The 15,850-nt window shown below is 40.1% G+C and overlaps 2 protein-coding genes across 2 annotated transcripts in view; one reads left to right on the top strand and one right to left on the bottom strand.

The window, feature by feature from the left end:
* Positions 1-12,016, top strand: part of LOC140491398 (eosinophil peroxidase-like) — a 31,517-nt gene extending 19,501 nt beyond the window's left edge. Inside the window, exons 10-15 of the mRNA XM_072589516.1 lie at positions 860-1,118; positions 2,627-2,797; positions 5,844-6,081; positions 7,193-7,398; positions 7,979-8,140; positions 8,672-12,016. Coding sequence (XP_072445617.1) covers positions 860-1,118; positions 2,627-2,797; positions 5,844-6,081; positions 7,193-7,398; positions 7,979-8,140; positions 8,672-9,099 — 1,464 coding nt within the window. The 3' untranslated portion in view covers positions 9,100-12,016. The remainder of the gene's footprint in view (positions 1-859; positions 1,119-2,626; positions 2,798-5,843; positions 6,082-7,192; positions 7,399-7,978; positions 8,141-8,671) is intronic.
* LOC140491402 (uncharacterized) overlaps positions 1-12,554 on the bottom strand; it is a 272,700-nt gene extending 260,146 nt beyond the window's left edge. Inside the window, exon 1 of the mRNA XM_072589523.1 lies at positions 12,538-12,554. The gene's annotated coding sequence lies outside the window, so the exon portion shown is untranslated. The remainder of the gene's footprint in view (positions 1-12,537) is intronic.
* Between the last annotated feature and the right edge of the window lie 3,296 nt (positions 12,555-15,850).

Genomic DNA, 15,850 nt, shown 5'->3' with positions numbered 1-15,850 from the left:
GTTGCCATCAGTAAATCCATCCAAGGTCACCATTACTGATACCAAACATATTTCTAGATTTATTTACTAAGTACATTTAAATAATCTATTGTCATTGGATGAACTCAAATCTCCAGAGCATTAGTCCAGGCCTCTAACTACTAGATCAGGACCAGAACTACTTGGAAACCACTGGATATTGATGATAATAGTCACAGAGAGAACAATTAAGTGGATTCCAGATCTACCTTGTGGAAAGTTTAAAGAAGCAAAATTTGTTTTCTTTGGGAGACAAAGACAGGTCAAGGTGAGCTTGATGAAAATTGAGGGGATTTGGCAAAGGTCCACGCAGGCAAGTTACTTACAATGCATAAAGTTGCAAATCACAACAGGAAACTCAAAATTAATATTAAAGAATGCTAGGACAAACAAATCCTGTTGTGTGAAAGATTTCAACATTAAGATAAATGGAGTTGAGGACTAAGATACCTGGGAGGAACTTGAAACTGAGAGTGGTTGCCAGGTGAGGTCAGACAGGAAATGTCCCTGTTCAGGCATCACATGGCCTGTTGTGTTCTGTGAGTTCTCCTTGTTGAGGTAAAAGGCTGAACTTAACAATTTCAGCTCCTAAACCGGATTGTTACTTCCTGAAGTCTCATTACCTGCCCAGGTCTCAGGTAAACGGCAATTTGCTCTCACTCTCAAACTTCAAAAGTGGCAGAACCTTAATCCTTCTGTCTATGCCAGAGCTATAACCAATAACACCTAGCGACAAACAGATCATTTTCGAGCCCAACACTTATTCATCTCTTTTCAGGTTATTATTTTTATATCCCATAATACTGATTACTTTTCTATTTCATGTTTCTAACTGTTACAGATAATAACCTACAAAGAATATCTTCCCCTGGTAATTGGAGACGAGGCAACACAAACATTTGTCCCACCTTATGAAGGCTATAATGAGTCTGTCGATCCCGGTATTGCCAATGTTTTCTCAACAGCATGTTTACGTCTTGGTCATCTCATGATTAAACCACTGGTGTTCCGCCTTGATGAAAATTACCAGGAACACCCTCAGTTCGGAAGCATTTACCTGCACGAGGCTTTCTTCACTCCCGGGAGACTGATCCAGGAAGGTAGACAAAATCTTTAATATGACGGCAGCAATCTCATCCTGAGAGATTGCAGTGAGACTGAGAGCAGCCTTCCACTGCAGTAATGGGCAAATAGTCAAATGATTACACTATAACTAGGTTTGAGCTGTAAGTGGATAAATTTAATCCTGGAAAAATCAGCACCTCCAACAGTTAATGTTTATGTCCAGAGCTCTGAAAGATGGGAAGATAGAGTAAAAAATGAAACAAAAACAGAAATTGCCAGAAAAGCGCAACAGGTCTGGTAGCATCTGTGGAGAGAAATCACGATTAATGTTTCAGGTCCAGTAACAATTCTGATGGCAGCGAGGTAGATGTCAGGATATATGCAGAGAATGGGGTGGGGAGGGGGTAAGGAGTAAAGGATGGGTGGGGATAGAGCCCAAAGAGAAAGAATAATTGGACAGACGAAGGAGTGGATAACAGTCTGGCTAGGAGGGTGAATAGCTATTAATGGAGACAGTTAGTGACTAACAATGGATTGTGTGTATTAGCAGAATATGTGATAACAAGGCCTGGTGTGTGGGGTTCAGGGTAAGGACATGGGAGAGCTCAAGCTCAATACTGAGTCCAATGGGCAACAGAGACCCCAAGCAGAAAATGAGGTGCTGCTCTTCCAGCTTGCTTTATTGAAGCACTGCCTCAAACCTGAGAAAGAGATATTGACCACTGCCCCTTTGTATGGCTGGTGTGCTTCCCTGGTCTGTTTATGCTCAGTCCTAGAAGGCAAACAGCAAGTAACCTTTGTGCTGCCTCTTCATTTAAATGAATACAACAACAAAATAGGCATGAGCTGTGCTGTTGGTTGATTGAATATTACAAAAGGGGTCAGCAAAGAACTGCATTCACATACAAAGCTTCTATTAATTGCCTGTACTGTAAGGTTAAAGGCAGCGAAGGTAGGAACAGGCTTGAGACCCCCAGATTTACTGATTCCATATTGGAGGCCTTGAAAATGTTAAATCAATTGGCCTAATGCCAGTGAACAAAAGAATATGGGGCTAGTACAGGAAGATGGAACTCATATGAAAAGACAGCCATGATTACATTGAATAATAGTTAAAAATCACACAACACCAGGTTATAATCCAACAGGTTTAATTGGAAGCACTAGCTTTCGGAGTGCCGCTCCTTCATCGGGTGGTTGATGAACCTCCATGGGCATGGACCTGAGTTCCCTGAATATGCAGCGTTCCCAGGATCACGATTCATGAACCACCTGATGAAGGAGCAGTGCTCCGAAAGCTAGTACTTCCAATTAAACCTGTTGGATTATAACCTGATGTTGTGTGATTTTTAACTTTGTACACCCCAGTCCAACACTGGCATCTCCTAATCATTGAATAATAGGACTAACTGAACCATTTAAAGAGGCTGCTCCTATTTCTTATGCTTTTAAACACTGATGCTCAATTGCACATTAAAAAGCAGGATTAGAACTAGGAAATGGATTAAGACATCCTGTTTGACTGTTTGCTGTCTGGTACTAGGTGGAGTTGATCCCCTCATGCGAGGATTGGTGGGTAGTCCAGCTAAATTGCAGACACAAGGTATGATGATGCACGACGAATTGCGGGAGAGACTGTTTGAACTAACCTCCCGGTTAGGCATGGACCTGGGTGCCCTGAATTTGCAGCGTTCCCGGGATCACGGGCTCCCAGGTAAGTGGAAAATAAACGCTGGGTAGACTCCAAAATGCAAATTTGTAAAAATGTGAAGTAATACAAGAATTTCAGTGTCTGGAGCCACATTATCAAGAAACCAGCAGGAACATATTGGTTACACTCCCTGAGATAAACTGATTTCCCTCAACAATGATGTGGAAAGGTAGATGTGAATATTGGTGTCCAGTGCAGGTTAGCGGAGAGCAATCTAGTCTGTGGAAAAACACATTCATCCAAACACTTTGATCTATATGTCACTTAAACATATTTATCCAGGTATCTTGTAGTATCGAGGCCAACAAACAAACAGAAGTTGAACAACCAGTAAAACAGTCACAACTTTTATCGTTCAAGTAAGCGAGCCACTCAACATTTAGTTACAGTATCTTCTCTGTTTGTCTCAAGACCCGCCAGATCTACCTCTCATATTTGAACTTGGATGGGTTGGTGAAGCTTGCAAGGTTTTCTTTATCTCTCTCCGTCAGTCTTCCTCTGCAGAAGATGGGTGGCACGGTGGCACAGTGGTAAGCACTGCAGCCTCACAGCGCCAGAGACCCGGGTTCAATTCCCGCCTCAGGCGACTCTCTGTGTGGAGTTTGCACATTCTCCCCGCGTCTGCGTGGGTTTCCTCCCACAATCCAAAAATGTGCAGGTTAAGTGAATTGGTCATGGTAAATTGCCCGTAGTGTTAGGTGAAGGGGTAAATGTAGGGGAGTGGGTCTGGGTGGGTTGCGCTTCAGCGGGTCGGTGTGGACTTGTTGGGCCAAAGGGCCTGTTTCCACACTGTAATCTAATCTAATCTAAAAGATCAGAAGTTACATGACACCAGGTTATAAACCGTTTGGACTATTTGAAATCATAAGCTTTTGGAGCATTGCACCTTTATCAGGTGAAGACACTTCACTTGACAAAGGACTATGTTCCAAAAGCTTGTGATTTCAAATAGACCTGTTGGACCTATAACCTGGTGTCATGTGACTTCTGACCTTGTCTACCTCAGTCCAACACCAGCACCTAGACACCATTCCCCTTGGGTGAAACATCTCTGTTGGTGGACTTTCTGCTGCTTTTCCAAGGTCAAATCCAGGATTATATACTTATCCTGCACATTTTGTGAAGGTTCAGATGAGCCCTCCAGTCTGAGTGCAGTCCTTAATCATTAGAGATTGTTTCAATGTTCCATTCTCGGGAACAGTAATACCTTTGATTATTTGAATTCCTTCCTGTATTTTCTTATCCTTACAGGTATTATAGATTATAGATTTAGAAACTGCTGCTGAAGGAGGCCAACTTAGTTAATATATTCCACCTTGTGTATGCTACATATTGCTGTCCATATGTGCTGTTCACAGAGAGCACAAATGTTTCATAGAGCTTATCAAGTGGATTAGTTTGTTCTGTATTGTATTCATCTCCTGGAGTATTGTTGCCGGAGCAGCACTCATCCAGGCCAGTAGAAAGTATTTCATCACACTCGTGATTTGTGCCTTATGTACATTGTTGACAAGCGCTGGGGAGTTAGAGGTGAGGTACTTGCCTCAGAAATGCCAGCACCTGATCTGCTATTAATAACAGTATTTATCTGGCTGGTGTCATTCAGTTTCTGGTCAATAGTAATCTCCCACGAAGTTGCTGACTGTTAGGCGATCATAATGTGATTGAATGTCATGGGGAGATAACTAAATTCCTGTCTTTTGGAAACAGTCATTGCCCAGTACTTGCGTGGTACAAGAGTCCCTTGACACTTGTTAGTCCATTGTTCACTGCAGATGAACTATTATAGATTGTGTCGTCATACCAGAGTAATTACTCCAGGCTCTGGACTAAGTAATTCCAATCTGTTTCCAGTACATGTTCCAGAGGGTGCCAGTGAAGGAAGCAGCTTATGGCATTGAAAAATTAGTGCTTTAAAATGTGGCTGTTTGTCAAAAGAACTTCCAAGAATCAGTCATAAATTGAATATGGTAGTCCATGGTGTATGAACTGGCAACTCTTGTATTCACACATCATTTGGCAGCTGAGTACTTATCTTCAGACATTGCCATAATAGACAGACACTAAGTAGAAACTTCAATCACTCGACACACATCTCTTTCTGGTTATGGTGAGACACAAGTAACAAGGCTTTACATTCAATGACACTTTGCTCACTTCGTTTCAGAAAGGCATTGACAGAGCACTAGCAGCAGATCATTCGCCAACCATTCAAACCTCAGGCATTGTGCACCCATAAACCAAAGTTTGTTGTGTATTTTTTTTTCTGGTATAACCGTCCTGACTTTGAAACATATCACCACTTCAATTTTAGAGTCATAGAGTCAGAGAAATGTACAACATGGAAACTGACCCTTTGGTCCGACTCATCCATGCCAACCAGATATCCAAACCTAATCTAGTCCCATTTGCCAGCACCTGCCCCATATCCCTCCAAACCCTTCCTATTCATATACCCATCCAAATGCCTTTTAAATCTTGCAATTATACCAGCCTCCACTACTTTCTCTGGCAGCTCACTCCATTCATGCACCACCCTCTGCCCCTTAGGTCCCTTTTATATCTTTCTCCTCTTACCCTAAGCCTTTGCCCTCTAGTTCTGGACTCCCCGACCCCAGGAAAAAAACTTTGTCTATTTATCTTATCCGTGCCCCTCATAATTTTATAAACCTCTGAGGTCACCATTCAGCCTTCGAATGCTCCAGGGAAAACAGCCCCAGCCTGTTCAGCCTCTCCCTATAGCTCAAATCCTCCAACCCTGACAACATCCTTGTAAATCTTTTCTGAACCCTTTCAAGTTTCACAACATCCTTCCGATAGGATGGGTTGGGTCAAAATCCTGGAACTCGCTCCTTAATGGTATTATGGTTCTACCTACTCAAAATGGACTGTATCTGTTCAATAGACAGCTCACCACCATCCTCTCTAGGGTAACTAAGAATGGACAATAACTGTTGGCTCAGACAGAGATGCCCCCATCCCATGAATGAAAAGAAGGAAAAAAATGTTGACTTTTGTACTTTACATTTTACTCTCTTTGTATTCACAGGTTACTATGAATGGCGGAGATTCTGTGGCCTTCCAACACCTAGGGGTAGGGGTGGTTTGAGGCGAATTCTCCAGAATCGGACATTAGCAGATGAGTTCATCAGCTTGTATGGAACTCCAGAAAATATCGACGTGTGGGTGGGGGCAATCTCCGAACCCTTTGTAACAGGTGGCAGAGTGGGCCCTTTGTTGGCTTGTTTAGTAGGACAACAATTCAAGAACCTGAGAGATGGCGACAGGTAAGGAACAATAATACCAGTGCAAGAACAAATGAAAGCTTTCACATTCATCGCATTGTGGATTTACACTTCACAATTGTAGATCAGGGATTAGAGCTGTCAAAAATTGCCATCTGGCAGCCAAATTTGTGATTGATTGTGGTGATGGTTTTCCATCATTGTGCAATATTATGATGGAAAGGAAAAGGCCATGAAGATGAATATGTCTTTAAGGTAAAGAGAGGCTAAAATGATTGGGGTAAAGGACTAGACCCAAATTTACTGGGAGGATAAACAAATAATTTATATGACCTTTTCCAAAGGAATGATTTTAAATGTTGGAGATGTTCATGTTGATTTTAAGATGATCTGCCTATGGAAATATGGTAATGTTGGGCTTAATCCCAGTTCTGCAATTACTGCTGCATTCCTGGCCAAAATTACCCTCATTTTGCCTAGACGCTTCTCAAGAGAAATTCAGGTGTCCTTTCATTCAGAAGTGAACCCTGTAATATGTGTGTAAATCAAGTCCATAAAATTCAGATCAGACACTGAAGCACTTTGGAGAGTGGAATACGCATCATTCACTTTCCATCTAGTGCTGGGCAGTAAAGCAGGAAATGCAAGAGAATTTTAGACATTAATAGGACATGATTAAGTTAAGAACAAGAGATATCTAATGACAGGAGTGAGAATAGTGTCTTGTAAGATTAGATAAGAACGGTGTTCAGAATGTTATGGTTTTTAGTTCCCATAAATTAGAAATCACATTTAGCCTCTTAAATACTTACTGCTTACCATGTGTTTGCTAGACTAAATAAATTACTGACTGCAAGGCAGCAGGGAAATTGACGATATGCATTTGGAAAACAATTCAGTCATAATATAACAACAAAGAATCCTTGTTAATACTCCAGACTGAGAAACTGAATCTGTGCCTTCAATTCAGAAAATCCAAATCCCTCTCTCTCATCATAATCTTACATGGGCTCACTGAACATCCGTAACCGTCCCAGCTTTATCTACAGTTCCTTTAGTCAGGAATGCCAGGATACTTTTTTTAATCAATAAATTAGCTCTGATCTGAACCTTTCAGAGATTTGACAATGAAAGCTCTCTCTTTGTTTTTCAGATTCTGGTGGGAAAATGATGAAACGTTTCCTGCCCACCAGCGTCAGGCTCTTAAAGACATCTCTTTGTCCAGAATAATCTGTGATAACACAGGGATTCATTTCCTTCCTCAGCAAGCCTTTAGATTCCATCCATTTCCAATTGGATATGTAAACTGCAGCGAGATCCCACAGGTCGACCTGAGTGCGTGGAGGGAGGATGTGCAAGGTATGAAATGATAGGACTGGGCTCAGTCTTCAGAGAACTGCCATTATCAGTCAGTTATTTTTTGTGCATAATGCTGACTAAATCTGCCAGTGTAATCAAAGAGAATAGGATATTCAGCACTTTGAGCCCATCCTCAGCATTGTATTAATTCTCTGATTCTGGTCTAAATGTGGTATTGTGATGTACACAATGCTTCAAATATTCTCAGCAGCTCTAGGCTTTCATTCTCCTAATTGGCAGCATGGTGGCTCAGTGTTTAGCACTGCTATCTCACAGCGTCAGGGTCCCAGATTCAACTCCGGTCTCGGGTGACTGTCTGTGTGGAATTTGCACATTCTCCCCGTGTCTGCGTGGGTTCCTCTGGGTGCTCCGGTTTCCTCCCATATTACAAAAGATGTGCAGGTCAGGTGAACTGGCTATGCTAAACTGCCCATAATGTTAAGTGCATTAGTCAGGAATAAATGTAGGGAAATGGGTCTGGGTGGGTTGCTCTTTGGAGAGTCGGTATGGACTTGTTGGGCTGAAGGACCTGTTTCCACACTGTAGGGAATCTAATCTAATATGTTTGCTCCCTCTACAGTGACCCCCTGTGGCCCAGTTCCTGTTGTTCCTCATGGCTTTTTCTCAATCTGTGAGTCTTCAGTCATGTATAGTTGTGAGTCCGGATTTAGTCTAGTGGGAGGAGACACGATAACCTGTTTGAGTAATGGAGAGTGGAACCAAGAACCACCTGGCTGTATAGGTAAGAGCTGAAATCCAGAGCCTCAGAATAGGGAGTACCATTGGAAGGTATTGAGTGAATAATGTTAAATATAGACACAATGTGGACATGCCAGCATTGGAATGGGTTGGACTATATTCAGAAGTCACACAACACCAGGTTACAGTCCAAAAGGTTTATTTGAAATCACACAAGCTTTCAGAGTGCAACCCCTTCATCAGGTACAATGCAATATAGCCTGGTGTCATGTAACTTCTGAATATAGACACAGATGTACAACTTTCTGGATTAGTGGTGCTGGAAGAGCACAGCAGTTCAGGCCGCATCCAAGGAGCAGCAAAATCGACGTTTCGGGCAAAAGCTCTTCATTACTACCAACCTTTTGAGTGCTAATCTGTGATAACAATTCACCTGACAAATTGTCTCTCATTGGCCTTCTAATTCTGTAAACGTTGATACTGTTTCCAGAGAATCAATGCTGCAATGTTAAATCAAAGTTGAATTTTATGCTATCCAAACAAACATGGTGATCTACTGTTACAATTCTTTCAGATCACCCAGAAAGTTACAAAACTCCACACTCCAGTGGATCAATGGAACATGAAGTTAAACCTGAAACACCCGCCTTTTCTGTCGAACTTCAAACAGCCAATCTGACAACGAACACACCAATTCCATGTGAGAAGGAGATCTTCAATAATCAAGGAGTTTTCAACTGTAAAACTGGAATCTTCACTTGTCAGACACCTGGTGCTTATCTATTTTCATTTCACTGTGAAATGGGTCGAAATCCAGTAATTGCTCTTCAAAAAAATAATGTAACAGAATATACTGCAGATCTGGAGGGTCAAAGAGCTAGGATAGGTATTGTATCAGGAAGCACCATCATTTCGCTAAGTATTGGTGATCGAGTTTGGTTAGTGATTGAGAACGGTATAATGTCACCTTTCAGTTATTTTTTGGGCCATATGTTGTATTAGTGTGTTTCCTTTCCTTCTAGATATATATAACAATCTTTACATGTACATTGTTAGAAGGATCTGCTCCAGGATTTCCAGTCACCAGAATTAGGCAATCAGGAGCCTAATTTACAACAGACAAGTTGCTCTCCATTCTCTTCCTGACTGATGTATAGAACAAAGCTACCCTTGTTGCCGATGTCTGATCTCAGGATCTAGTTCAGTCTCTAATTCCTCTGCCCAAGCATTATACCAAGATGATGCTGGGATTATTCAACCAAAGAGCTAATATGTTAACAGTGCAATTGAGGATTACATTTTCACAAGCACCATTTCTCACTGAAATGCATTCACAGATATGAAACACACAGCAAACATTAATTATTTAATTCATTCTCTCAGGATTATGCATTCTGTTTTATTTTATCCCCAGTCCATCATCTGTTCTGTTGAGGGAATCATAAAAGAATAATCCACAATAGAATGCTAAGCAAGGCATTTATCAGCTTTCTTGAACTCAAGCAAACAGGTTGAGTGAAAATGCTCTCAGTCAATTGTAACAGGTCCCATTAATACAATAATGTCCCATTTGATGCTCATTTCTTTCACACTTTAATTGTCCATTTGAAGGACATCCTTTTAATACAGTAACGATCACACCATTTTCAATCACCTTAATACTTCAGAATCCCTGTGGAAGCCAATTGTCTTAACATTAACTCACTCCTAATTCTTCCTAGCAAAACAGTCAATGCTCCCGATTTATTCCTTTACACTGCATGGGGAATGGCTCCAAAAAGATTCACAATGAAGTCAGTGAAGAAATTATTTCAAATAATTTGTAAAACTTTCTCAGCATTAAAATGTCCTATCTTTAAAATTGATAATATTACCAAGCCTTTCCTACAATTGTGCTCTCTCTCGGCCGCAGAATTCAATCTGTCTCTATCCCTCACAGCTGTATTCTAGTATGCTGCAGCATACGTCATAGATGTACCAAGGTGTGTACATATAGGCCTGATTCTTATTGTCATTGTATCAACATTGGGATTATTAACATCACACCTCTTTGCACTTTCTCCAGAGTGTTAGTAATTATCGTACACAGACCTGAACTGAATACAATCCCCAATTTATCAGTGCATTGTAAAGTCACAGTGTAATCTCTTAATTTTCTATCTGTTTCTCTAGTTATATATTTTAGCATTGTATTAACCTTTGAGATTATCTCAGTACATTGAGCAGACGTTGGAAGTGACCGGTTCACTTTGCCAGAATCTCCTTTTTAAAAGCCTGTTCTGCAGCTGAATCTAAGTCCCTGCAAACTTTTCATTATGCAAATATTGTCACCATGAAAACCTTTTTTGCTTCCTGAGTGCTCAATAGTACTCTTTCAAGTTTTTGGCGTATTCCCTGTCTCAGTTACTCCCTCTGTTTCAGTAACAAAGGAATGAAACGTCTAAAATTTCCTGTTAAATTTGTGCCTGATAGTTTTCACCTGGACCAAACTCCAGGCCCTGCAAAGTGGTATAAACATCTGGTTACAATATGATGGTTGACTTTCTGGTCTCGAGAATGCAATTCTATGGAGATGTTAATAGGACAATAAATTTTCATGCATGACTTATAGCCATCCTGTATAAGAGTTGTTACATATCCTGGGCTGTAAATACTGACCACAGTGCACTGACATGACCGGTTTCTAGAACAGAATGTTTTTCATGAATCTGTTATAGTTAATAATAATCATAATATTGAGTCAGGATATCTAGTTATGATCATTTACAGACTCTTCTGTGAGATTGAATATCTAATATTAATAATAAGGACAAAAATAGTTAGTCATTGTATCTGCTCTAATCTGACTTCTATATCCATGGTGATATTGTACTTCAATCACTCATTGTTGGTGATTGAATACTGTGGGAGAAACTGAATCTGGTGAATTTTATATCCCCAGCTGCTGTTTAACATTAAAGAGATCAAGGCATTCATTTGAATTCTTTAGCTTCATAGTGTTATTAACCTGTTCCTATTTATTATTATTCTGTCTGTTCTCCTCTGGCATGTCATCAAACCAGATTCATAGCACTGCTTTGTCAAAAGTTGGTTGATGCCCTGTGATAGCTCTTGGCTAACAAGAATTCTCCTTCATGCCCATTAACAATCTGAAGATGGTATTTATTGGCAGAGAGAAGTTAAGGTTTAAAGTGGGATAAATATGCTATCATCAAGCCTTGTGGCACAGTGTTAAGGTCTCTAATTCTCAACAAGAAGAAAGAAAAACAAGGAACTGTGGATGCTGGAAATCTTAATCAAACACTTGCAGATTGCTGTCGAAACTGAGAGAAAATAGAGTTAACATGTTGAGTCCAGTGACTCTTCTTCAGAACTTCAGAGACGTGTAATCTCATCACTGAGCAGGTTGAAAAAACTATTTGTCCTGTCATCAGGTTAACAATGAATTTATGATGTACATTACTAGCTGCAGCTTCAGCCCTCTCATTACCCAAGTCCCCACTGACCATTCCTCTCACAGTAAGATCCATTTATTGTAGGTACTGTGAATGGTTTCTTCGAGATAGATCCTCATGAACTCTGAAGATTGATCGTTTTTCTTCATAAACACCTGATTTATATTCTTCAGCTTTCAAACATATATCACTTGTTCTAAAAAAAATTGAAGTCAATTATTACCATCAGTATGATTTACGTAGATCTATATTAGTATGGTTGATGTTGAAAATGTTTCATTTATTTTCTGAGAAATTGTAGCGAATCCATTTTGAAATAATTAGTCAACAATTTGTAAGGTAGATTATTTGAATCATCATTTTAAAATCTCTTTCAAATGCTTATTTCGATGAAAGCTCAAAAGTATCAAAAATTAAAACCTTGATTATATGAATTTACAATAAAGTTGCATGCATTCTGTTCACTTCAGTGTCACTCAATTTCTGTTCCATTTCTTCTGCCCTTTACAGATGATTGCAATAAATTACTGTAATTCGGTTTAACATATTTAGAAAATTTGACTAATTGTGATGTGTGTGCATAAGAATAAAACATATCTCACAGAAATTGGTATTAACTCACTCACCAGCTTGCTATATTCATTAATACCAGGTTCCGATTATTCATTCATAACCCTTTACTAACCTACTATTTACGATAACAAGGTTTCATCCATTCATTCATAAAACTGTTTTTCTGTTGCATCCAAATTCAAAAAAATAATTCTTTCAAACCTATTAGTGCATTTCCACACCTTATCGGCATACAGAACAATACCATCCCCATCAAGTCTCCACAAAACATTTTAGTTTTAATCAGCCATTACCAACCATCTCCTGGACCTGAGTAGATTAAGTACCTGCTAATTACCTTTTAACTGGACGATTATCCCTTTAAGAAATTAACTGACAAAACAGCACTTGCATGAATGAAAGGAACTCTTACCAGCAATTAGTAAAGAAATCTCACCACACAGCTGCAGTAAACAGTTCAGTATCTATGATTTGGAGGAGCCAGTGTTGGACTGGGGTGTACAAAGTTAAAAATCACACAACAGCAGGTTATTGTCCAACAGGTTTAATTGGAAACACCATTCATCAGGTGGTTGTGAAGCAGGACCATAAGAATTTAAAGCAAAAGCTCACAGTCTCATGCAGCTGAAATGATACAGTGAACAAACCTAGATTGTTAAAATCTTTCATCTAGAATGGATTTGCTGGTTTCTGTTCTTTAATAGGTAAATCCCAGAATTTTTTATTTCACATTCTCAAGATGACTACCCTAAGTTACAAATACAGGCTCAGCCATATACTTTAGACATCTTTTACTTCTCTATCAATTGTTTCAGGTGTTTTGTTAACTCTACATGAGCTTGAAGAAGTAATATTAAGGCTTTAGCTTTTATGTTTCACTTCTTTTAATTAGCCTCTTTGCAAACCAGGTGGGTTGGTGGGGTTCCAATGAACTTTAACCACTTAGTCAATTAATTTCTTATATTTGTCTGCCCAGAATTGTGTTTGGGATCCCTCTAGACCCCAGTCCTACTGTGGTGGCCATTATTGATTATAAGAGTAGTGGGCTCACAAATGGCTGGATCTGTGAGGCCCCTTATCCCATCCTTGAGGCGTGACGTGGACACTGCCACTGTGTTCCTAAAACTGGGTGCACATCATAACAGAGAAACACATCAGCATGGCTCATTCTTCAGGCAGCAAAACTCAGACACTCTTCCACACTGCTCCTGCTCAGTGGGTCATGGAATGCCACTCACTGGCCGCTCGCCCACCAGAGCTCCAAGTGACTGTGACTATCTGCTAGCGTTAGGATCACATCAAATCGCGGCCACGATCTGACCTTTTCATTTCAGTCCTACTACAAAGCAACCATACTCTGAGGTCTCATAGCTATGTGCCCAGTTAACTTGACCATCCCGGAGGGTTCTACATCAGGATGACACTCCAGGTAATCATCATCATCCACGAGTCACATCATTTGTTATCCTGGTAACTTTTCAAACTGAGTGGATCCAATGAAAGATTCAAATATAGGATTGTGACAGGACACCAATCTTGCCAGGGATACAGATCACTACAAATATGGTGTACTCCCACAGTCTCACTCGCCAGTGGTCCATGCCTCCATATATACTAAAATGTTGTAGGGGAATGACAAAACAAATCACTTGACACCCGATGTCCACTTGCAAAGAGTTTATTGATGTTAGACCGGTGGGGAGAAACCTCTGGGGACTTGCATAGCTTCTTCACTGAACAAAGGAAAAACATAAACTTTTACACATTTGTTTTCAGCCTGCCTTTGACAATTACATATTAGTCATACTAGTAATTGATTAAATACATATCCAATCAAGTTAATCATGTGACTGCATGGTTAATGATGGGTAACTGTATGGATAACCCTATGTCTTCCCTTGATCTCATGATATGTTCATGATCACAACAGTCTCAGTGTCTAAAGCTGACCATCTACAGGAATCCAATTAAATCCCTTGATGTTGAACACATTATACATATACATGTGTATACAAATATGCAACTACAATCACCTCAAAGGTCTTAACTAATGTGAGTCAAGCTTTTTACCTTCTATTCTATATTGAAGACCAATTGAATTAGATTGTGCTTACCTCATCAGAGTCCTCTTGGTGTAAATAGTGGCTATGTTTTTTATTTCTTCTTAATAAGACCCTATTATGCGATTTCAAATAGACACTTATCTGGTTGGCATGAATACAATGGTCACAATTGTGACTGTGCAAATTACTGTCTCAGCTAACAATCTTCTTCAGCCATTTTTATATCAAGATCATGGGCAGCCATTTTATGTCAGCTGAGAAAAATGGCTATCTCTAACACTTACAAAGGGAAGGTAAGTATTCAGCTATGAGGGAAATGTTTACTGTCTGGGAGGAATGTAAAGTTGTTGTTACAAACTTTCAGAATGGCACTAGTCGCTTTATTTAAAATTATTCCTCACAGATTTTATTTCACTTCTTGCCATAACTGGTTACTGGCCTTCACACGGTTTAGTTTGTATATTATCTCACTGTACTTCTGCAACGACAACAAAAACAATACTTACTGCATCTGAAGTCATCTTTTTGTCAAGGGTAGTTGATAATAATCTTGCTTCTTAACCTCAATTCTTCCTTCAGCTATTTTATTGCTATATTCTGCAATTCAGCCATTTTGTTGCCACTTCTGCTGTAAATTGCCACAGCAATTTCACCCTTTCAGGAATGGCCAACCTTAGACCTATTGACCGACCTATATGCCACTTTACCCTGCTGGTATTCCTTGCTTCCTCTGTACTGGGCATCTGGTGATCCTGCCCCTTTGTTTTCATCCTTTGAGAGAGATCCCATATAAGATGCCATTTTTCCATGTCACATAAATATTGGTGAGGTAACATTGCAGTGAGGTGTTTCCTTAGAATGCCTACATTTCCATCTGGTAGTGGAGGTAGGATCTCATTTCTGCAGTTACCCCTGGAATCATCAGAATCATCCCTGTTCCGGTGGTTTCATTTACCTTGCAGCTGGGAACTACAAGGTGGCCCTTGCTAAGCCTTTTAGGGTACAATCACCCAGTGTCCCCTTTATTTCTAATCAGCTCAGCTAGCTGTGTACTGTTGATCCAAACAGGTACCTTCACCATTTGCAGCTGCTTAAGATTGTGCTTCATCTGAACTATCATTCATAGTCCATATGCATGTCACTATCATCCATGCCTAAACTTCCTAATATCCTCCCATTCTCGATCAAACAGATGGTTAATCACTTTAGCAAGGACTCATTCCCATTGCTCTCCGTCCCAAACCAGCCTGATCCTCCTGGTCTCCTCTCCTCTGAATGTGAGGTCTTTCACAATTCCCCTGAGCCATTCCATGTTCTCAGTTATCTGTTGAGAATCTACTGCCACATCTTTGTTCTCAAGCTGCTTCCACCATTCTGCTTTTGGGGAGCTTCATGTCTCAGTCTTAGCTTAGCTGGTGAAGTTCCCATTGAATCAGACGTCACTTCCTTGTCACTAACAGTTTGTTTTTCCCTAGTTTGATTCTACTGTGCAGTTTGTCTTCCTTACTAAGGTAATGCAGAAGGTTATACAGTATGATAATTTCCATAAGTTGTTTTAATTTTCTTTTATAATTGTTCTTTGTCATTCTTCCTTTGATCTTTGAGTGAGATGTTCTCATCAGATGATTTATACATGTATAGTCCTACTCTGAGCCCCACCCA

The sequence above is a fragment of the Chiloscyllium punctatum genome, chromosome 19, assembly GCF_047496795.1.
Source record: "Chiloscyllium punctatum isolate Juve2018m chromosome 19, sChiPun1.3, whole genome shotgun sequence".
Classification (NCBI taxonomy): Eukaryota; Metazoa; Chordata; class Chondrichthyes; order Orectolobiformes; family Hemiscylliidae; genus Chiloscyllium; species Chiloscyllium punctatum.
The sequence above is the reverse complement of the archived record's forward strand: the minus strand, read 5'-3'. Positions and strand labels throughout refer to the sequence as shown.